The sequence below is a fragment of the Acanthopagrus latus genome, chromosome 20 (assembly GCF_904848185.1).
Source record: "Acanthopagrus latus isolate v.2019 chromosome 20, fAcaLat1.1, whole genome shotgun sequence".
Taxonomy (NCBI): domain Eukaryota; kingdom Metazoa; phylum Chordata; class Actinopteri; order Spariformes; family Sparidae; genus Acanthopagrus; species Acanthopagrus latus.
The window spans coordinates 14,243,214-14,264,896 of NC_051058.1; the positions used below are offsets into that span (position 1 = coordinate 14,243,214).

The 21,683-nt window shown below is 42.4% G+C and overlaps 1 protein-coding gene and 3 long non-coding RNA genes across 6 annotated transcripts in view; 2 read left to right on the top strand and 2 right to left on the bottom strand.

The window, feature by feature from the left end:
- Window positions 1–1,691, bottom strand: part of LOC119009689 — a 1,824-nt gene extending 133 nt beyond the window's left edge. Inside the window, exons 1-3 of the long non-coding RNA XR_005071795.1 lie at window positions 1,521–1,691; window positions 246–586; window positions 77–122 (exon numbers count right to left, since the gene is read on the bottom strand). This is a non-coding gene — a long non-coding RNA (uncharacterized LOC119009689). The remainder of the gene's footprint in view (window positions 1–76; window positions 123–245; window positions 587–1,520) is intronic.
- The window catches only part of LOC119009688, a 23,925-nt gene extending 11,513 nt beyond the window's left edge, over window positions 1–12,412 (top strand). For 2 of the 3 annotated variants that reach the window (XR_005071793.1, XR_005071792.1), the window contains exons 3-4: window positions 8,474–8,605; window positions 11,291–11,507. This is a non-coding gene — a long non-coding RNA (uncharacterized LOC119009688). Of the gene's footprint in view, window positions 1–8,473; window positions 8,606–11,290; window positions 12,148–12,245 lie in introns of those variants that run through there. The other variant, XR_005071794.1, reaches the window with a different exon arrangement.
- On the top strand, window positions 9,116–9,700 carry LOC119009690. The gene is made up of 2 exons (XR_005071796.1): window positions 9,116–9,505; window positions 9,663–9,700. It is a non-coding gene; the product is annotated as an uncharacterized LOC119009690 (long non-coding RNA).
- Window positions 12,413–13,116: 704 nt separating the features above from the next.
- Window positions 13,117–16,927, bottom strand: LOC119009319 (neurogenic differentiation factor 2-like). The gene is made up of 2 exons (XM_037080439.1): window positions 16,648–16,927; window positions 13,117–14,644 (listed from the first exon to the last, which is right to left on the bottom strand). Exon 2 carries the CDS (start codon window positions 14,629–14,631, stop codon window positions 13,540–13,542), a length of 1,092 nt encoding a protein of 363 aa, XP_036936334.1. The 5' UTR covers window positions 14,632–14,644; window positions 16,648–16,927; the 3' UTR covers window positions 13,117–13,539.
- Window positions 16,928–21,683: the final 4,756 nt, after the last annotated feature.

Here is a 21,683-nt window from a genome sequence, read left to right on the forward strand (position 1 = left end):
AGCAGCAGACTCAAAGTGGACTGTTTCTTTGTGTGTCTGGAAGTGCATGTGTGTGTGTGTGTGTGTGTGTGTGTACCTGAAGAGGAACAACGCTGCTAAACTTGAGCTGTCAGTCGCTGAAACTGTTATTTATGTAGAAGTGAGGAGGGAAGAGTGTGACATTTTACACTTTAAGCCTGAAAAATTGCTAAAATGTCCAGTCTGGTTAGAAATGTGTGTATGTGTGTGTACATGAGTTTGTGTACCTTTTGTACATCTATGCAGGTGTACACCATGTCACGCTGTCAGTCCGTGCATGCCGGTCGCCGTGAATCCACTTGGGAATGGCGGTGGAATTCCTGTTACCATGGTGATGTCCAAGCTCATCCGTAATAAAATTTCAACTTGAGAGAGATTAATTCAGGGGAAAGTGTTGATTTATTCATCCTGCTGGATACTGATGCACTTCCTCATTCGCTCTGATGTCTGACTGCGATGGCTGCCCATTCGCTGACTGGTTTTCATTTTTCAAGTCGTGTCACCGTTGAAATGTGGCCCGCCGCTGCGCTCCTCTGTCTTCATCACGGGATGAATCAAGGGACAAAGTCTGGGGATATTTTATATTTTTTGTTCAAATGTCATGCAAAGACCAACAATCCAGAGCTAGATGTTGTGCATGGAGCTTCATTGTTACCCTGAAATGATTAAAAAGACACCAGTGACGCTGAATGACATGTCTCTGCATTGCAAAGAACATGGATCAGTCCCGTGAACACCACCCTGCTGCCTTAACATCAAGTTGTCCAAATCGAATGACAGAGTACTTTATTTGTCCTTGGCTTCAAGAAAAACAAAGGCTGTTGCCAATCACCGCAAAAAACATCTGCTTTATAATGTCACAACATTATGGTTCCTGTCAGTAAACTGCAACAGTGGCTTGGTTAGGTTTAGGGAAACATTGTAACTGCGACAGACCAATCATGTTTGTGTGATGTTGTGACTTTGCAACTTTGGTTTAATGATGTGTAAGGGTATATTTCAGTCCAAACCATTTGTTTTTAACTTGTTTTTTTTGGCCCCTGAACCTAACCAAATGGCACCAAAAACACTGTGAAGAAAAAGAAAACAATACCAGATCTCCAGGCCCCGTGTACTAGAAGTGCACTTTGGAGCAGAAACAGCTGCATGTTTGGTTTTGATTGACGTGAGCTAGCACTGCGCTAACAGAGGGCTGACAGCTAATAAAAACACACCACTCACCGGCAACATGCAGTGTGCGTGGACGATCTGCTTTTGATTACCACGGCAATTCTTTATGGTGGTATACTGTAGCCTGATCTAATATAAGATAATTGTGACGAACCCAGCACCACCGGATTTTTAACTAGAAGCAATTAAAGGTGCTGTAACAGTCAGGCTATACTTTGGGGACCATCATTGGCCTTACAAGGCTATGAGGGTATTAATATCTTTATGTTTAAATACGCATTTAACATTTACAGTCAGTCGGTAGCAGGAAACAAACTGTTCCTAATACACACAATTTGTCTCGATGTAATGACATCACCTGACTTCCTCCTTTGTCGGTTTAATTTTGCTGTGAAATGCTAGGAGCAGAAAATCTGCGTTAATCATACACAGCTAGAAATAGTACTCTAGAAATACATAGTTTACTCCAGTTCATGTAGCACATGTTACAAGTGCCCAGCTGTTTTAAGAAGATGTTCTGACTGTTTTTTTTTAAACATCAAAGTTAATATTTGTGATCCATTTTTTTTAAAAGAGAGACAGATTCAAATGCACTGTTAATATCAATCTGTATCATCAATATTCACCGTTTCTTAAAAAGCAGTCACATGAGCAAGATGATTATTTTTCAAAATAAGGTTTTAACAAGTGTGTGAGTTTGTGCTCCCTGAGGGTGCAATGAATTTATTCTTTGTTTTATTGCCTCTTTTTGAGGTTATTTCCTAAAGTTGAATCACATATACCTACACTAGACATTTGAAACTCATTTACCCGACATCACCACTGACTCAACATAAACATGTTTTTACCGGATGGAGAGGACTTGATACATAACTCTCAAGTGAAGTGCATTCCTCTGCCCGTCTTTACGTTTTCATATACATCGAGGCATCCATGTGTGCATATGCATGAGCATGTGTTCAATACCAACGTGTCTCTGTGCGACTCTCAAGTCTTTCTTTAATTCAGTGGATGACCCCCCCCCGCCGTCCTCTCCTTCCCCCCCGTGGCGACAGGAAGTGAGAGCTCCTCTCTCCACTCCTCTCCTGATAATCTCTTCTAATCTGAGAAGGCAGGCATGGGCCGCTATGTCAATACCTCTTCTCAAGGCTGCCACCGGGAGACACACTCCATTTTGTTTACTTCTTCTCAGCCTCTGAGGAGGGGTCGAGGGAGATGGATCAGCGGTACAAAAAAGAGGGAGTGAGGGGGAGATGTGAGAGAAGATGAAAGGGCGGAGAAAGTGAGCGCTGACCCCCGGGAAACGGTTGCGGCGATGACAGATGCGGTGACATATACGTTTGACTTCTGATAAACAGCACAAGAGAGTTGGGATTATGTTAATGACAATACCAGCTAATTACCAGAACATGATTGCCAGTTGTTAGCCGGTCGCTATTTTACATAATAAAGTACATCTTGAACTCATCGTGATCAAGATAAAAGTGATTATTAACAGCAGTTTTTTCAGAATGCCCCTCATCTGTAAACAGGATTATGTCATCTAAACGACGTTAAAAAGAACATTTGAATCTCTGAAACATTTCATTTCAAAGCGGGTATTCGAAAAGCTTAAAATGAAAATGTTACTCTGGCAATACTAGCAATAATACCTACAAATGTTGAAACACAGTCTAGAGCTCTGGTCAGTGGCTTGGTAGCTTTGTTGTTCACTTCAGTTCAGTTCAAGGCTGCCAAGCCAGTGACCACAGTTTGGGACTGTGTTGCCTGTAACTCCACCATAAACGTGTAATGTGAGCGTGATATGACACATTCTGTAGAATTGTCTACATGGTAATGTATGGTATGTGAGCATATAAGTGGTTTTTCAAGATGAAATTACAAGATGAGTCTTACCTATCTCTGTGCATAATTTTACTTTGATACATGTAAGATCACAAACCTCTTGGTAATTGGCATTAAGCAAAATATTCTACAAAATTTGATTTTTATTAACCATTTCTTGGTTATCATTTAGAAGTGGCTTTACAATTCATGATGTGATGTTTTTATTTCCTCTTTTCAGACTGTAATTGATTTTGAGTTAAAAGAGTTTTACATTGAAATTTCCGCTTACAAAATAGTTTTAGAGCTGAGGAAAGTTGAGGGAAAAAAACAATAGTAACGATCAGACCCACCTTATAGAAAATCCCCAAATTATGTTAAAACATGACTTTGTTCCTGAAATACCCTCTAAATACTAAAATTGATGTCAAAGAAAAATAATGGACAGCCCATGAAAATATAGCATAATAATGCATATTACTGCCACAAAAGCATGTCAGTGCACAGTAGCCCTCAGGATCAAAAAACAACAATTTAGAAAACACAACACTTCAAACAACATGATGGAAATGTTGTTGTGTCTAGTATTTTCTGAAATGTCATTTTTTCTTCATAAAACGTGTGTGTGTTTTGACCCTCGGGGCCACCATGTAATTGCGTACAGGAACCGTTCTAAAAACAGATTTATTCGTTTTGCACTGTTTACAAAAAAATATGAACCATTCTTTGACCCACTTTTGATCAAAGACTAATGACTGGACAAACATGTGTTACATGCGCACAAAATACACACATGGTCAAATGCACACTTAGAGGTCAGACCCGCACAAAGTCAAAACCTGTGGGTGTGCTGCGAAGTCAAGGCCAGCGACTAAAGAGATGCGTGTGTGTGTGTGTTGTGAGCATCTGCATGTGTGAGGGACACTGTGGTAGTCTCTGTATGTGTGAGAGAGTGTTTAAATTCAGTGACAGCTGTTCATTAGTCCATTACAACCCCACACTGCTGATTCCTTCGAAGCAGCAGACACCAGCAGAAAGAGACGCCGGTGATGACGGCACGGACTCGACAGGAAGGACAAGACACATTTCATAGCTGCAGAATGACAGCCAGTGATTTTTTTTCTTTTCTTTTTTTTTTTTTAAATCAGTCTTTGTACAGCAATTTTTCATTTATGAAAAGAGGGATTTGGTGCTGGGAAGAGACTCAAATATAGCAGCAAAATGTTCACGCGCAGCTTTGATTTCTGTACTGCATCTACCTGTGTGGTCAGGGTGGAGGTGTCAGTTGTTGCACTTTATCTGCACATTTGTGTCCGTGGTGCTCTTATTCGTCTGCTCCGAAGCCACATCTGACTTTATTCCCCTTCTATCCTTCTTTGCTTCCTCGTGCCGTTATGTCCTATTTGCTGTGCGGTGTGTACATCTGGGGGGCTGTCTGTTGTGTGTGAGTGGGACATAATGGAAACATATGGACAGTGACCAGCGTGGGTCTGTTTCACTGAACTTTAAATTAAATATGCACACCTGGCACATACCAGTCTTACTATACTTACAGTACAGGTTTGAAGCTTTTACATTGTTGCAGTTAAATATTACCATATATTTGATCCTCCTACCGTACACTGGGGAATACAAGTGAAATTAAGCTTAGTAGAAACTTTGGTATATCACATTGTGTTCCATATGCTGCTTGTTTAACGTAAAGATTCAACACAGAAAGCTTGCATGAAGGAAGAAACTTTTAGCGTGGAGTGAATATTAGCATCGACTCAACAGACATTTAATTTAGAGAGACAGCCAGACTTATTAAGATAAAATACATGTGAATACGAGGCATTTTACACTCTATTTTCCCGTCTTCATTTGTAAATAACTGTATTTAAACACCTTGACTGCTAACAGCGACAGTGAAGCATTTATATATTCCTCCTCACCATCATTATCAGCAGACAAATGTGTGATTCTATCGCTTCCGCTGCTAAGCGCCTGTTAAACAACACCATTTAAAGGTGAACCTCTCATTGTATGAATGATCTTTTTTTAGTTATTTGAAGTGAATGTTCATTTTGCATACCTACGTTGTATTTTGAGTTGAAATTAAAGGTGCAGTGTGTTAGAATTTCAGTTGAAAACATTTAGAAATGGTCAACAGAATCCGAAGACGATTTTGATGTTATGACGCCTGTGTGTTGTGTAGCAGAGATATTGCCTGAGGTTAGCATGCTAACCAGCCACCCCTATACTGGACCAACAGCTAGCTAACACACTGAGCTGCCAGTCCAGACTGCTAAATGCAGGCTAACCAAGCTAACTATAGCTAAAAGCACTTACACTTGTGAAGTGCTGCGTCCTGTTTGAGTTTGAATTCGACAGGTGGCCAGTTCTTACACAACACAGTTCTTAAGCAAGATTTTTGGTGGTACAGCTTCATTCGACTTGAAAAAAAGTAACAGATAAATAAATCTTTTAATTAAAGGCGCTAAAAATATTCTAGTTAGCTTAACTTGACTGTTATCTTCACCATGAAAATAGAATAGCTGGTTGGAAGCACTTAATCAGGAACGTTTCTCTTCTAGAATTAAGTTAGTGTGTAACGTGTTCGATGTTATCAGTTGCAACGATTCTCTTCAGTCAAATTAACGGACCGTGTTTCACAGTGCATGAAGCATATAGTGAAGCATATATATACCTCCTCATCATCATCATCAGCAGAGAAATGTGTGATTCTACCACATCCGCTGTTAAGGGACTGTTAAACAACACCATTTAAATAAAGGTCTTATATTGTATGAATGAATTAAGGCCTTTTTTGTTATTTAAAGTGTATGTTAAGCAATCGTTTTGCATGTCACGTTGCAAACATTGTGGATATTTCCTTTCAAATACTATTATAGTTTTGGTTTTGATGATTCACGCAGGTCCAGATAAACTACTATATATATAATCATGCAGTTTACACCTATGTGGGAGAGGCAGGAGCAGCTCAGGTTAAAATCAGGGCACTATGATGCTCTCTGATTGATTCAGAGAACATTTCCCTCATTCAGCTTCCCAGATTTTCTCAGCTGGAAGGAGATTTGAACCCGCCGCCGCCAGATCGCCTCTTTAATCACCTCCGTGCTTCACCTAAGGCTCTTTGAAAATGAACCTTCTCCCCGCTATCATCCGTCTGTCCTGATAGCATCACACTTGCAGCTTGGCAGTGAGTCCGAAAGATCTACTAGTAAACTGAGCAAATATTGCTGACTGTTTCATCAGAGAGAGGCGTGACGGCAGCCTCGCAGAGACAAAAAAAACTCACTATGTCGGACATATCCTAGTGGTGTTCTTTAATCAGTTCCGACTTTCTCTCACTTAATGTCCTCTCAGTTAAAATCAGTTAGAAAATTCTAAAGACCTAAATGTAATACAGTTGGACAGCCCAAACACCAAAATGCATGTTCCAATACCTTAATTTTAACAGCCTCCTACTAAATATAATATAAGCAAGCTGAAACGTATTGTAAAAGAAAGCCTTGTTTGTTTCCGTGATATTGCCAGGTTCTTGACATATGATTTGTAAAAGATTATTCATTTTCCCATGCGGTTAAAATGAGCTCGTCTTTCAATAGGTATGTTGAAACTTTAGCTCTGATGTGTTACAACTTTATGTTCCTTTATGTTCAGTTTTAATTTTCATGTTGTGACAGCGCTGTGTTTATGGTCTCGTTTGGTTTAGGCCCCAAAACCCTTGTGGTTAGGGTTACGAAAAGTTCATGTCTTGATTTACCTGGTTCTGTTGCCACAAACACAGCTTCAGACAAAAAGAAAAAATAGTGCGTTTTGTGGCCACAAACACATCTGGAAAATGTCCTGATGCCTCATCAAAAACATCCACTAGTTAAACGCTTTTTCAAACATGGAAACGCAGTCTTGAACTTGGTGGCTTGGTGACCATCACGTCTAGCAGCTACACTCGCCGCAAAATCCAGCTAATGTGATCTGTGCGTGCCATGACACACATTCTGGAAATATTTACATGGCGCGTACGAAATGTACAAATTAAACATACCCATGCTTTTGCAGAGGCATAAAATACCAAAGTTTTTTTTTTCTTTTCCTGGTGACTGGGCTGATTTAGGAAGAGCTATCCAGCTGTTTTTTTTACTGACCTCTAACTTGACCTGTATCAGCATCTGGCAAGGAATCTGCCACTGCATCATGCTTGAGGAAAGAAGGCAACCCTTTTGGTGTCTCAGTTAATGATCAGTCAGAAACTTATACTGAGATGACGGACAGACAACGAGAGATAGAGAGAGGGAGAGAACGAGAAGCAATTTCATGGGTGGGAACAGCTCTGTGCTTCTCGGGAGAACCGATCGCACGGGGTGTGTTTTATATGTGAAGAAAGAGTGTGCATACGTGCGAGCGTGTGTGTGTATGTGTGTGTGTATGTGGGTTGACCGGCGACTGAGGGAGCTAGGCGAGGGTGTGATGTACTTTAAGAAGTCGAACGTGTTAGATACAAGTGACCATGTGCCGCTGGTGAGAGAAAAAAAAAAACTGGGAGAGAAGAGAAGTGAAAAAAGGTGATGAAAAAAAGTGATACGCCGGGATGGAAGAGAAATAAGTGATGGGTGTGCGATTAAAGATAAAAGAAGGGAGTTATGGTGTAAGTTTGTGTGTGGGATGGAGCGGAGAAGATGGGAAAGGGGAGGAAATGGGTGGAAGGGGGGGTGAACAAAAAGAAGCAGACATGCCAGAGAAGGAAAGGAAAAAGAGAGGAGAAAGGAGCAGAGGAGCGAGGGCAATGAGCTGGATTGAATACCATCTGACAGGTCCAGCTGGGAGTTTGCCCACCCCGCAGCACCGCAAAACCCCTCAATATGGAGGCCAATTACTGCTGCCCGCGTGACCGTGGCATGGCAGCATCAGAGACGCAACCCTCCTTTCCCTTTTCCTCTGCCTCACCCCCCCTTCTCCCCCCACCTCTCCCTCCTCCCCCTCCTCCTCCTCTCCTCATTTCCTCACCCCCCCCCTCCTAAAAAAAAATAAATAAAAAACACTCCCACCATCTGTGCAGAGTGACAACAACCTCTATACCCTACCATGCACAACACAGACTGTACACTGCACACACACACACACACACACACACTGTCGGGCAAACACACACATCAAACATGACAAACCCTCACTCAGGAGCTTTTTATGTGTGCTTATTCGTACTCGTGGATTTTTGGTGTCATGGTGTTTTATGCCCGAATAATAATAATAAAAAAATTTAAAAAAACACAGCGAGGTCTGATGATGCTTTCACACTTCTTGCATGTTTTAACACACAAAAGGCGGGGATGGGCATTCAGGGAGTGTACTATCACACACACACACACACGCTCATAAACTGCAATGCTACTGCCATTGTTGCACAGATGCGGTGGAATTTCACCCTATGCCAGCTTCATCTCTCCTCTCCTTGCAGAGTTGGGGCGTGGCACTCAGGCTGGCATCATGATGGTGGTGGTGGTGGAAGGAGGGTGCAGGACGGGTGCAGCGTGATGCGGTGGCACCCCGATGCCCGTTGCGGTGGAGGTGACTCCCAAATTTAGCCTGTGTAAGTGGCGTTTTTTGTTCCTGTGCCCTCTCTTCAACTGGTGTGTGTGTGTGAGAAAACCAGGTGGGGGGAGTGTGTGACAAATAAAACATGTTGCACATACATCATTCACACACACACACACACACACACACACACTGCGAGGACTTTGCCGCTTGTCTTTTTAATATTTAAATTCCTGTTCAGAGGTTGGTTTGTATCCAGCTTCCTGCCTCTCTCCCCGCTCAACAACAATCCCGAGTTTGATTTTGACACTTGAATATATTCTAATTTAGTCAATTATTTTTGGGATTAATCTCCCCAAAAATAATTAATCTGACAAATGTGTACCTAATCTGACAAATGGGAGTTAAAAACTCTCCAGATGGAGATTTGCTGTGTGCACAGTAGGCCTGCATGGGCCTACTTTCTGTCACGTTTCTGTGGATCAGTTGACCATTTTCTCCCTGTGTGTGTGTGTGTGTGTGTGTGTGTGTGTGTGTGTGTGTTTGCGTGCGTGTGTATGTGTGCTGGATTATTTAATTACAGTAATTGCGTGGTATTTTCTAAACACTCATTCGGACAATTACGCTTGAATAGGAGCCCAATTAATTGATTTTATGGGCTTTAGTTGCGTCACTTAAGCTCATTTGCCGTTAGATATTTAGGCTGACCATTACGTTATGATGATATCCGCGCGAAGGATCAGAAAATGTGAGCGGAAATACATTGTGATAAGAGATTGGTGAAATAATTCGTTTAATCCGGACATCCAGCCAGGTTTAATAAGGGTTAATTGACTTTAATGTGCGTCTTTGCGTCGTTTTATGTGTTTAATAATAACGATAATAAACACATGGTATGCGCTTTAATTGATTTAATCCCGCCGTTTATGGATGAAGTGACCGAGGCAACACACTGGTGAGTTTAAACGGGTTCAAAGTGTCGCACTGTTTTTTTGTTTTTGTTTTTGTTTTTGTTTTTGTTTTTTTACATTTTAAATCGTGGTTAGAAAAAAAAAAGTCCGAATCTGTCCAAGCCTCCACGCGTGACTCTCTCTCTCTCTCTCTCTCTGCAGCCTCACGCAAAAGTGCGTGACCAGGGTTAACAACAGGAAAAAAAAAAAAGAGAAAGGAAAAAAGAAAGGTCTCTTTTTGTCCGCGCGTGGACACTCAGCCTCCTTTAACTTCGGAGAATAATGAACAGATGCTGAGTGAATTAGGAAAGAAATACTGGGTCCCTCCCACAAGGGCCACTTTGGCAGGGGCCGCCTGGCTGCCACGTGGCGCAGCTGGCACCGGGGCTGGTGATGGTGGTGGGCTGTACTGGTCTCTGGCTTTACTGGTGCTCAGACATTTAGCGACTTGGCACCGGGCGAGCTCCGCTATCAAATCCTCTGCCAGCCGCCGCCCCTCCTCACTAAATAAATAAAAAAAAATTCACAAAAAAAAAAAAAAAGCTTCATGGTTTAACTGAGAGGTTAGAAATAAAAAAAATCAGAAACGTGCCTCTCACCTTGGAGCTTTCCCGAGGCCGGCTGCCCTTCACGCGGGAACTTAAGTGGACTAATCGGGACACAGAGGGATGCTGGAAATATCTCAGAGAGGCAGTTTGTAAGGATTTTGTATGGTGACCTAATTCTGTCCTCAAAAAAAAAACAAAACAGGAAGACGTTTAAATATTTAAATGGCTGTACGACCTTTTACGCACTCATACAAGTGTCTTTGCGTTTTAGTTTTTGGGTTTTTTTGAAAACCCATCTGGGTGATGTTTTTCCCATCTGAGTTATTTCCATCTGAGAAAAGAAATGTCAACAATAAGTCATTTCCAGGCTAAAATGTGACTGAAGTGTATACATAATTCATAATACCTGTGGCTCCGATGACAGAAATGATTAAAGTCAGTTGCTTTGTAGAAAATTCTGGAAAACCTGTAACCACCTCAGATTCTCAGAGTCCTTTAAATTATTATTGTTCCTTTATTTCGACTGCAGTATATTCAAATAAATTCTCTGAGGAAAAAAAAAAATGTATTTTATTTTGTAGTACTTTATTTTTTACTCACCTATGAAGTGACCCTTTCAAAACAACGCAACAAAAATCTGAATCTCTAATCAAAAGTTATGAATCTTTTATAAACTGTTTGTGTTACGGAAAAATCAACCCTTTTTATTTGTGGGAGAAATAAAATAATATAAGATGTCAAAAACGGTATTTCCTCATCAAATTATGAGTAGCAGATTTTTTTTCTCTCCTTCCTTTTTGCCCTTGATGATCCCCAAATTTGCAGCCTGTCCAATTATTGCAGCCGCCTTTCAAATGTGTTTATCCATTTATCTATTTATTGTGGTAGTAGTAACCATTTGGGCTGCGTAATGTAATGTGTGGTGAGAGGTGTGTGTGCGTGTGTGTGTGTGACTATATTTGTTTGTGCGTGTGTGTCCATCGTGCCATCTCTGGGTTTCTTCATTTTGAACCAACGGGCCATTGATTCACCTGATTCTGCACCTGCACCGGCTCCTCCGCTGATGAGACAGCAATGAGCTCAAATTAAAAAATGTGAAAAAGAAAAAGGAAAATTGTTATCTCAGTAACCGGCGCATATTTCTGCAGCTTGACGTAGAATTTTGCTCAAAAATCTCCCCTTTTCCCTCTTTTTCTTTTCTTTTTTTCTTTTTTTTTTTGTTGTTGTTTTGCCGGGGGTCAGTCGGTGCTGGATGGGACTGTTTCCACCCCGCCGTGCCCGGTGCTGATTTCCCCTGGACGTCCGCAACAACATATGGGACCCGGGGCAGCGGTCCAAAGATAGAGCCTGCTCCCACTATTGATCTGAGAAATCAGCGATGGTGTGATGGAGCCTACAGTAACAGAAATGGTCAACGGAGTCCTGACTTAAATAAAGGTGTTGTTTTGTGTATCTCTAGCATTTGATATTTTAATAACTGTGATAGAAGCAGAAGCTGATATTTTACTGAATTAACGTGCACCTTTCCACGACATCGTGATTTTATTTACACTCACCTGTGAGGTGTGAAAGGTGCTGCTGTGAACAGGCCCAGATCCACTTTCACTGTGCCGGAGAGCAAAACTGAGCACCTCCATCTAAAAAAAATGAATTTTTGGCCGAGGCCTTTTTGCTCCATCCTTAACCGACCACGTGTATTGTTGAATGTACCCGGTAATACGGTAAATGGACTTCTGTAGCTGTTTTCCCCGTTTACCGAATGCCCAAAGTGCTTCACAACACGTGTCAAATTCACCCCTTCACACACACACACACACACACATTCGTACGCTGGTGCCGACCTGCTCCTCAGAAGCGATTTTGGGCGAGAGTCAAAGAAGGCAGAACAAAAGGTTAAGTGTCCAGTTTGACTCTGATCTGTGCGCTCGGTCTCTGGCTTCACAGAGCTCGTTCTGATTTGAGATCATTTGGTGTTTTGTTCAGTTTGTGTTACATTAGTCATCAGTGAGTGTGTCGATGCTGCAGAGTGCCCAGAAATGTTTCCTGAAAAACATAAATAGTATGTCTCAGTCGCTGAGTGGCAGCTCCAACATGAACAGGTCAGGATATTCAGATTTCTTCACATCAATTTAATTTGTAGCATTTTTTTCTTTTTATAATGCAGGTGTTTTCATTCTCATCTTTTTTTTTTACATAGAGTCCTGCTGAACGATACGCAACATCTCATTAACGCTGTACAGAAAACCTTTTTTCTCCTGACTCCTTTTGTTGCACATCGACATGACACGGTTGTTGTGACCGGTCTGTTTGAGGCTCTTCAAAGTCCAGAGCTGCATTAATGTTTTTGTGAGAATGTGATATTTTAGTAATAAATAAATAAATAAATAAATAAATAAATAAATAAATACTGTCTTATGTGTCTTTATAGAAATGTCACATCTTTCTTGCTAATTTTGTTCATTTCTTTTACTTGTTTGTTTGACGAGCTGTCCAGTGTTTGTTTGATTATTTAAGGACAGACGTTTTGTCAAATTTGACCTTGATTATAAGCAGCTGTTCATCTAACTGGCCTATAATGCGGGCCTGTATGCGTCTTCTTCTTCTTTTTTTTTTTTTGCTGTGTTATTTAGATATTTTAGACTCGACAGGCCAAGGCTCTTACATCTACTGGAAATAAGTGAAGATTACATATTGTGTTGTATTTTAATTGCCAGCCATCATCCGTTTTGTTTAGCTAAGCCTTTTAAATTCTTATTTTGTGACGCTGAATAGAGGATTTCACATTCATGCACATCAGACGGGGTGATTTTTCAGATGATTTCTGCTGGAATTCATCAGAAGTTAAGCAAAATGAATTCATCTTGTCTAATAAAGATGGAGGCTGCACAGATTCCAGAGCTAAACCTCAGTGAGAAGCAATTTTAATGTTTCCTTCACACAGAAAAAAATGAGATAAACTGTATTTGACATTCCAAAAAAATACAAAAACACTGTCTCTATTTTTTTTTTGTTGTATCTCATTTTATTCTTTAAATCCATAAGTGACTCCTGATCATTTTTTCGTGTGTGTGTGTGTGTGTGTGTGTGTGTGTGTGTGTGTGTGTGTGAGGGCTCTTTTTGACCTTCTGATCTCAGATTATTTAAGTGAGGCCTACACGTCCCCCAGATGTCCAGGAGAAGATTTGTTCAATCATATCAGACATTTATAAAACTTTGTTTTTTTTTATTTCTGCGGTTCGTGTCATAACATGTTTAGGCCTATACATCTTTTAGGTCAGTTGCACTCATTCTGCATACAGGATAATACTGGACACACTTTGATAGGAAGTACAACAGTATAGGGATGACATCAGTAGAATACAGAAGGTAATCAGGGGCTCTTTTCTGCCACTTCCGTCTGTCATCCTCTCAGAAGCTCTTGGTTCCCAAACAAAATATTACACGTTATAGGATTGTCATTAGAAGATCAACACGTCTTAATGAAAGGGCGCTCAATTGTGGAAAAAAGCATTGAGGTCCTCGTACGGAGGCGCCCTGTCGTGGTGCAAGTGCACGTCGTGGAAAGGTGGAATGTTTTCCGAGTGCGCACCTCCGCTGCGCGCTCCCGAGGGCCCAAAGGGGAGGCTGTGGCTGGGTCGAGACGTGGCCAGTCCGGAATAATGCATAGAGTAGTGATAGTTCCTGTCAGTCTCAGACGGCTCCTGCTGTCTCGCGGACAGGCCGCCGCCTCCGCCGCCGCCGTTCAGGCACACGGGCGGACTGTGCTGGCCCTCGTAGTCCGGGCTGTTATAGTCAGGGGACGTCCCGCCCGGCGGGTACACACCCCCCTCGTACCCTGAACCGTAGGAATGGCTCCGCAAGTTAATCGCACCGGTTCCGGGCTGGTAGTGCGGGCTGGAGAGGCGGGAGCAGCGGTAGGAGTAGGGGTGGACGGAGAAGGGGGAGCTGGGCATGTGGAAGCGGGCTCCATCTGGGCACTGCTCAGTCAGGAAGTTCCTGGTGTTCAGCTGCAGACAGCCTGCCACCAGGTTGGTGGTTGGCTGGGACAGGCCTTTGCACAACATCTGCACGTAGGTCACCACATCTGGACGTTTCCCGTTGCGTAAAATCTCCCCAAGGGCCAAGATGTAATTCTTGGCCAGCCTCAGAGTCTCTATCTTGGAGAGCTTTTGGGTTTTGGAGTAGCACGGCACCACCTTGCGCAGATTGTCCAGCGCGGAATTCAAGTCGTGCATGCGCGTGCGCTCCCGCGCGTTCGCCTTCATCCGACGCACCTTGGAGCGCTCCATGCGCGCCGCCGTCATCTTGCGCTTCTTTGGGCCGCGCTTCTTCGGCTTGTCCCCGCTGTTCTCATCCTCGCACTCCTCTTCCTCGGCGTCGTCATCCTCGTCGTCGTCGCCGGCCATCTCGGACTCGGCCCGGCTGCTGCCTTCCAGCGGCTCGTCCAGGTCGTCGTCCCCGAGGTGGCAGGGCTCGTGCTCGTCGTCCTTGTCCTTGCAGTCGTCGTTCTCGTTGTCCTCCACCCAGTCGGCCGCGAGCCTCTGGACGTCCGGCAGCACCTCGCTGAACAGACGGCTCAACATCGTGGCAGGCAACCTGAAAAAAGAAATTAAAAAAAGAGAGAGAGAGAGAGAGAGAGAGAGAGAGAGAGAGACAGCCGAAGCTTTAACCGGACTGTTTGGCAACCTGCTGCTGCTGCTGAGGTGCGTCCCTGCGAGGCCGTACCCCGGGGGGACAGCACGCCACCATTATTACCCTGCTGCATTTGGAACCGCGTGTGGCACTTATCACTCAGTTCAGACTGTCTGTCACGTCCTTACGGCAGCCCCGCTTTTACACACGTGCTCATCTGCATAGGTCACGTTTCTCTCGCCTTGAGCCTGGTTTAATAAACCTCCAGGCACACTGTCTGAAATGTGTTTACTGGAAATATTGATTAAAAAAAAAACAAAAAAAACATGAAACTACTCTTTTCATATTTAGTCTGACTTGAACTGAAATAATTGGGCCTTAAAACGAGTAGAAACCTCCACGTTTTAATTCTGGATGTAAGAGAGGCTCCATTGAGGGTCTTGAACATTCTTAAAAAATGAGCATAAATATCAGATGATATTAATCGCTTAAAAAGCAGCAGTCTGGGCCCTCTGCCCTCAGCAGTCCGACCCGGCTTCAGAAGGGCCCCCCAGGGACGCATTAAGGGTGCGGGTCCCTCCTCCGTCCTATAAATTATACCACCGTGGAGGAATTCCAGCACAGCGAGGCCGCGCACAGGACCACAGCATCCACAGCTGATCTTCTTCTTTTTTATTATATTATTAAAAACAATCTCTCAGTTAACAGGTTTTCAGTCTCGCTTCAGAGGAGAGCAATATTTTTTAAAAATGCACTTAATTCTGCACAACAGTGTCGCAGATATCTGAGAAAAGGGAATACAGATTTTGTAAAACGTGTCCGGGATCAGACTCCGGACACCACGTAGGCCACAGGGGGGAAAAAAACAAAAACAAAAAACCCTAATCCGACATTTGTTTAATGAACTTTAATCCGTCTTTGCTCAACAGTTTTGCGTCAGAAATAACTGGTTCAGGATGCGAAAAACTTTATTGTCCATGAATGCAGACATGATGGCTGATAATGGAAACAGACAGTAACACGTTAGAAGGATTAATGAAGATAAAAAGACGACGCGATCGACGAGCCCAATTGACTTAGATTGTCTCTTAGATTTCAATTTGATTGAAAGGTTTTAGGTGAACAGAAGCCGCCTTGGAACTATCACTAGGCCACGATTTAATGTACCATCATCATTTGTTTTAAAATAAAACTTACTCATCGGGAGCGTTTTCAGATTTAAATCCCTGATAACACAGCGACTAATAATCCGAATTTAAAAATGCTGAAGTTGACGTTTTAAAGTGGGATTTAAACCCGGTGTAAAATCTGCAACACCCCCAAAATCTTCCCTGAGTTTTTCTATCCCACTGATCTGAGCTCAGCTGTGCGCACTGAGTCCATGAAGGACGTTTTTCTTTTTCCTTTTTTTTTTTTTTTTTTTTTCCTAATCTTGTAAGCACAATGTAATTAATGCCAACCAATACCTTGTCAATTAGCCCGTGTGTCTCTATGGAGAATTCTACCCCCACGGTGCTCTGACGCGCGTCGTCGTGCGCACTCACGCACGCAAACACGCACACACACGCGCACAAATAAAATATGATAAAATACACAGTCCGGTGCTCGGTTTTTTTCTGAGGTTACACAAAGGAGACTGTTGAATAAAAAAAAGCGGCGGAATGTCTTTTTGCAATTTTCTTTCTTTTCTTCTTCTTCTTCTTTTTTTTTTTTTTTTAGATGTATGAAAGCAATAAAAGTCAAGTTCATCAATGTCGGCGATAAAAAGAGGATGTATAAATCTGATCAGGAGAAAAGCTGCGCGAGATTCGATTAAAAGCAATTATCCCTGCTTCTGATTCCTCCCTCTGCGCACACAAACAGACGCTCACACAAAGACAGAACGAAAGAAAGAAAGGGGGAAAAAAAAAAAACTCGATCCATATCCCGATCAGTCGTGATATCGATCGGAGACGCGGTCACCTTACCTCCGCGGTGGAGCTCAGTGACGGGGCAAAGCGGGTTTGTTTACACCATCTCTCTCCGGGTGGGCATCACATCCACACGCCCTGCACGGATGCTTGTGCAGGCGAGGCGCTGTGTTCCTGCTCTCACACTTCTCTCTCTCTCTCTCTCTCTCTCTCCCTCTCTCTCCCTCTCTCTCTCTCTCTCTCTCTCCCTCTCTCTCCCTCTCTGATGCTGATGCTGCTGCTGCTGCTGATGCTATCCCGAGCCCGAACGCGTGGAGGGAGCCGTGTGGCACCTCAGAGGCAGGACTGGGTGGGTTACATACCAGCTCTGATGCCAGGCCCATATGGCTGGCACGTCATTGGCAAGAGCCATCACATGAGAGCCGGTGATTGACATGCGGCCGCATTCACAGAGACTGGCTTCCCCCTGGGGGAGAGGGACTCGCCATCTGTCACTGAGCTGAAAGAGAAAATGGAATAAGGAGTGAATGGCACAAAAAAAAAAAAGAAAGAAAGAAACGGACTGGATTCAAACGGCTTCTGTTAGTCTCCATCTTTGGGAGAAATGGGGTTAATCTCATATAGAAGGTTTAAGAAAACAATCCCTTTATAGGAGGAATAATTAAAGTAATCCTATAATGATCAGTTTTTACAGTGATATCATTCACATATTATTGGATCGTACTCAGTGGATGGACAAACCCACATAATCCACATCGTTTATTGAATTTTTTTTTTTTTTTAAAGGAAAGGCCACCAGGAGCAGATAAATCCCCATTGAAAAATGGTACAAGGCAAAAAATGTCCAGGTTTCCAATTCATAAGATGGGAAAACACAAAGGGCCCGGGATAAATAAGGGACCCGCCATAAAGATCAGAGTCAGGGTGCAATTGCCTAAACGAGTCAATTGAACTGAGCCAAGCAGAGCGTCTTGGTTTGGGTTGCCAGGCTTGGCACAGGTGCCGGTGGGCGGGCTGGTGCCAAAGGTGGCAGAGGCACAGATTGCGGAGAGGGGGCCAGAAGATGGGGCAGGACAAGAGAGACACACACAGAGAGAGAAATAAGAATGAGAAAATAGAAAAAGGGACGGCTTATCATCCTCACAATGTCAGTCGGGTTCAGTTTACTGGCACACCTTTCTTTTTTTTCCCCCTCCATTTTTTAGTAAAACAAGCAAAAAAAGAAAGAAACGTTTGAATGAGGGGATCAGTGTGTTTCAGCTCCAGTCCTCCACTGATGAAGAGTCAGTGTGAGGGCAGGGTCACACCCTAACATGGTGTCATCATCCGGAGGGGCAGAAATGTAAAGGAGATTTAGCGTTTTTGTCCCCCAAAAAAGGTCAGTTATCTTCACCTTGGGTGTTTTGAAGTGAAGCTTCAATCTGAGGAGTCAGTGTCACCTTACATCATGACTAATTGACATTCGGCTAACAATAGGTGGAATATTCATATCTGTTTACATTCATAAATGACTGATTTGATTTTATGGTGATTTTCTTCTCAAGTTTTTCTTTATCATGATGTCTCCTGTTGCAAACAATCATGAAATCCTTCCAACATTCAGCCTAATTCTCACATTATAGTGGTAAATTAACGCATGAGTGACAAAAAACTGAATTTTAAAACAAAACATCAGTGGGAGTCTGGTTTATAGGCGTCAGTATGCGTGATTTAATTGAACCCATTTGTGCCAAGGACTGACATTTTTTAAGGTTTTTGAACTGCTTGTCTGAACTAATTCATTTTCTTGTCATGCTCAATTAAGTTAAAGGGGAAAATGTGTAACTTGAATGTAAGTTTTAGCTTATTAGTTGTATTAACACCAACGCTGTCTGTCTATTATCAGTGTGGTGGAGTTCACACAGGAGGTTCTCGCTGTGTGTGGTTTCTCAGGCTACATGTGGGTGACATCTACTGGTTATTGAAAGCTAGTGCACATCTGAAGAAAGACAACATTCAAAGTGATGTCACTCCTTCAGCCAGATAATAATACATAGATTATGAGTGGAGTGAGGCCTTTATTGTTTATTAATGTGTTGTAGATGTTTGGCTGATGATAAATTGTGTGTTGAACCCAACGATGCCTCTATTTCATTCATTTTGTCATTTGTTGTTGTAGTTTAACATTTGAGTGAAATGCTGCAACCCTATTTTGCTGTAAAGCTCCAGAGATGTTTTATGGACTACAAAAATGAACCCTACTTTCCCTCTGCATGGGGGAGAGTAGATAATGACTGAATATTCATTTTTGGGTGAACTTATCCTTTAAATACAGGCAGCCATGAGGGGAAGATGGAAGTAATCTGGCACCTCCTAGTGTTGATATGAAAACATACACTGTGGCAGACAGCAGCGCTCGGCATGATTATTGATGGGAACACTGATGGATTACACTCTATATTTGCTGGTTTTAAGACAATAATCGTAGATTATTTCCCTGCAGCTCTGTGCATTTTAATGCTATCTGAGTGACTGATTGCAACACAGGATGTTCTTTCTTTTCCTCTGTATTAAACATTTGATGATAAGCTCTTTATACTGCACCTTGTTTCAGTGTTGTAAATCAATCAATTAATCAGTCAATCAAACTTCATTTATATATTTTTTATTATATATACATTTCAAAGTGCTTTACAAGTGATTGAAATAGGATATTATATAACAAAAATGGATTCAGACACTAAGACAGCAGTACAATATGTGATGTCAAAATGATTAAAGTTGAATAATAAAAGATGATACAAGCAATGCAAACAACATACAGCATTAAAAATGGAATGCTTAACATCGGCAGTTCTTCTGTTTATCTTTTAAGGACGATAGTTGAAGTGGAAGTGAACGGAGCCACGGATGGCCTGTATTCTAAACCTCAGAGGTTGGAGTTTTATTTTTCATCTGAAGACCTCCCACAGCAGGTCTCAGTTCACTTGGCACAGATCCAGAGTCTTTCTCACGTTCACTTCAGTCCAGGTCGAACCTGTGGGCGGCTCGTGGGAGCTGAGATCAGTCGTGGGACTCCCGGGTCACAGGGTGGCCTGCTATTTCTCCGGTCCGACAGGCATGAGATCTGAGAGGAGGCACTCACCGAGCCATGAGGTAAATGAAGATTTAATCTGGTGACACAAAAGTGTGAAGATTGGCCGCCCTTTCTCTCATCACACACGTGCACACACACACACACACACACACACACACACACACACACACACACACACACACACACACCTGTTTCTCTTTCTTTTTCCTTGTGTCACATCTTCTTCCTGTCTCCCTCCTTCTCACCTTCCAACCTTTAAACGTACAGTAAGGCGTTGTTTGTGTGTACATTTGCATCTGGAACCTCCATCATACTGCCATCTGATACTCTACCATTAAATAAAAGCAAATATCTCTCGCAGGAAAACATCGCAGTCACCTCTCTCTCTTTTTGTTGTTCATTTGCATATGAGTCTGTCCTCTCCTCGAACTTGCTCTCGAGCCCTCACACACACACACCGACACATGCACACACGCTACGCTCGCTGACTGCCAACACTCAATACTGTGAAGGGAATCTGTTGCCATGGTAATGAATTTCCCAACTGACTATTCTTATATATTTACATAACATATGATAACGCCGAGGTAGCTGCTGCAAAGAGCAGTTTGTCCCTCTACCTTGAGAAACATGAAAACAGAGGGTTGTGGTGGTGGTGATGGTGGTGGTGACCTATTTTGGTCACCACAAACGCGGCTGGAGATTTCCAGAGGTCTAAAAATATCTGTTTTTTGTCACCACAAACACGACTTGACATTGTGCTGAAGTCACTGTAAAATGCCCATTTTTTGTCTCGACAAAAACGGCTTGCAATGCCCCAAAGTCACCTTAAAAACATCTAGTTTCTATCTCCACAAACATGACTTGACATTGTCCTCAAGTTGCATATATAGTAAACAGTTTCTGTCTCCACAAGTATGACTGCCGATCCTAAATATCAAGTTTCCATCAACATAATCACGACTTGCCATTGTCTTAAAGTCGCATTAAAAATGTCCGGTCTCTGTCTCCACAAACAAGGCTGGAAATTCCTCTTAGTCACCTTAAAAATATCTAATTCTGTCCCCCAAAACACGGTTGGCGATGTCCTGAAATCGTCTTATAAATATCCAGTCTGTCTCAACAAACAAGGCTGACAGTGTCCCAAAGTTACCTTAAAAATATCCTGTATTCGTGCTGAAAAACATGGCTTGCAGTGTCTCCAATTGCCTAAGAAATATCCAGTCTTTGTCTCCACAAACACAACTGGGATTATCCCAAAGGCACCTTGAAAGTATCCAGTGGTGTCACTATGGTCACTGGTCACCCCCTCCCCCATCCACCACCTCCTGATATGAAAGTCCGGTCATAAACATACTGTGCTGTGTATTGTTAACATGATGTGCCATGCATTGTACAAATGTGAATAGGGTGTGTATGACAAACATGTGTGAACATATGAGTGGTCTGCAGAAAAGTGAACTGACTGTGCTGTATTTTTGAGGGGGACCTGGCCAAAATAGCACCCCATTGCAGAGTATAAAGGAAGTAAAAAAGGAGCACATTTAAAAATAGACAATGGATAAAAGATAGATGATACAAAGTCCAGCTCAGGAATAGCTGGTCACACAGTTGTTTTTTTTTTAAATCAATGTTTTGAACTCTGGTAGGGAGACAGCTGAAATGTGTTCTGAAGGTGATTTCATGACCCGGGTGCAGAACAGGAGGAGGCTGCACTGACTGCTGTTATGTTTTTTAACTTGCCAAACTTCTGAAAAGATCATCAAAGAGCAGCAAACATCTTTTTTTTTTAAAATCATTTTTGTATGATAAGTTAGTGTAAATGAGGAAGGTTTTACCGCGTTACTCTCGAGCAGGGGCATTTTGAGTTCACAAAATTGCTCTTTTTTCTGGTGGTTGCCTCAATATTTATCTCAAAAGACACATATTCCTTTTTAATGAATTCAGTGAATTCAAGAAATGTGGTGTGTTCAAACTCATATAGATTAATACAAAAAGGACTTACATAGCTTACAAC

Bases quoted from the DNA above. Each gene is read 5' to 3' on its own strand.
- LOC119009319 (XM_037080439.1), bottom strand. From the start codon at position 14,631: ATGTTGAGCCGTCTGTTCAGCGAGGTGCTGCCGGACGTCCAGAGGCTC.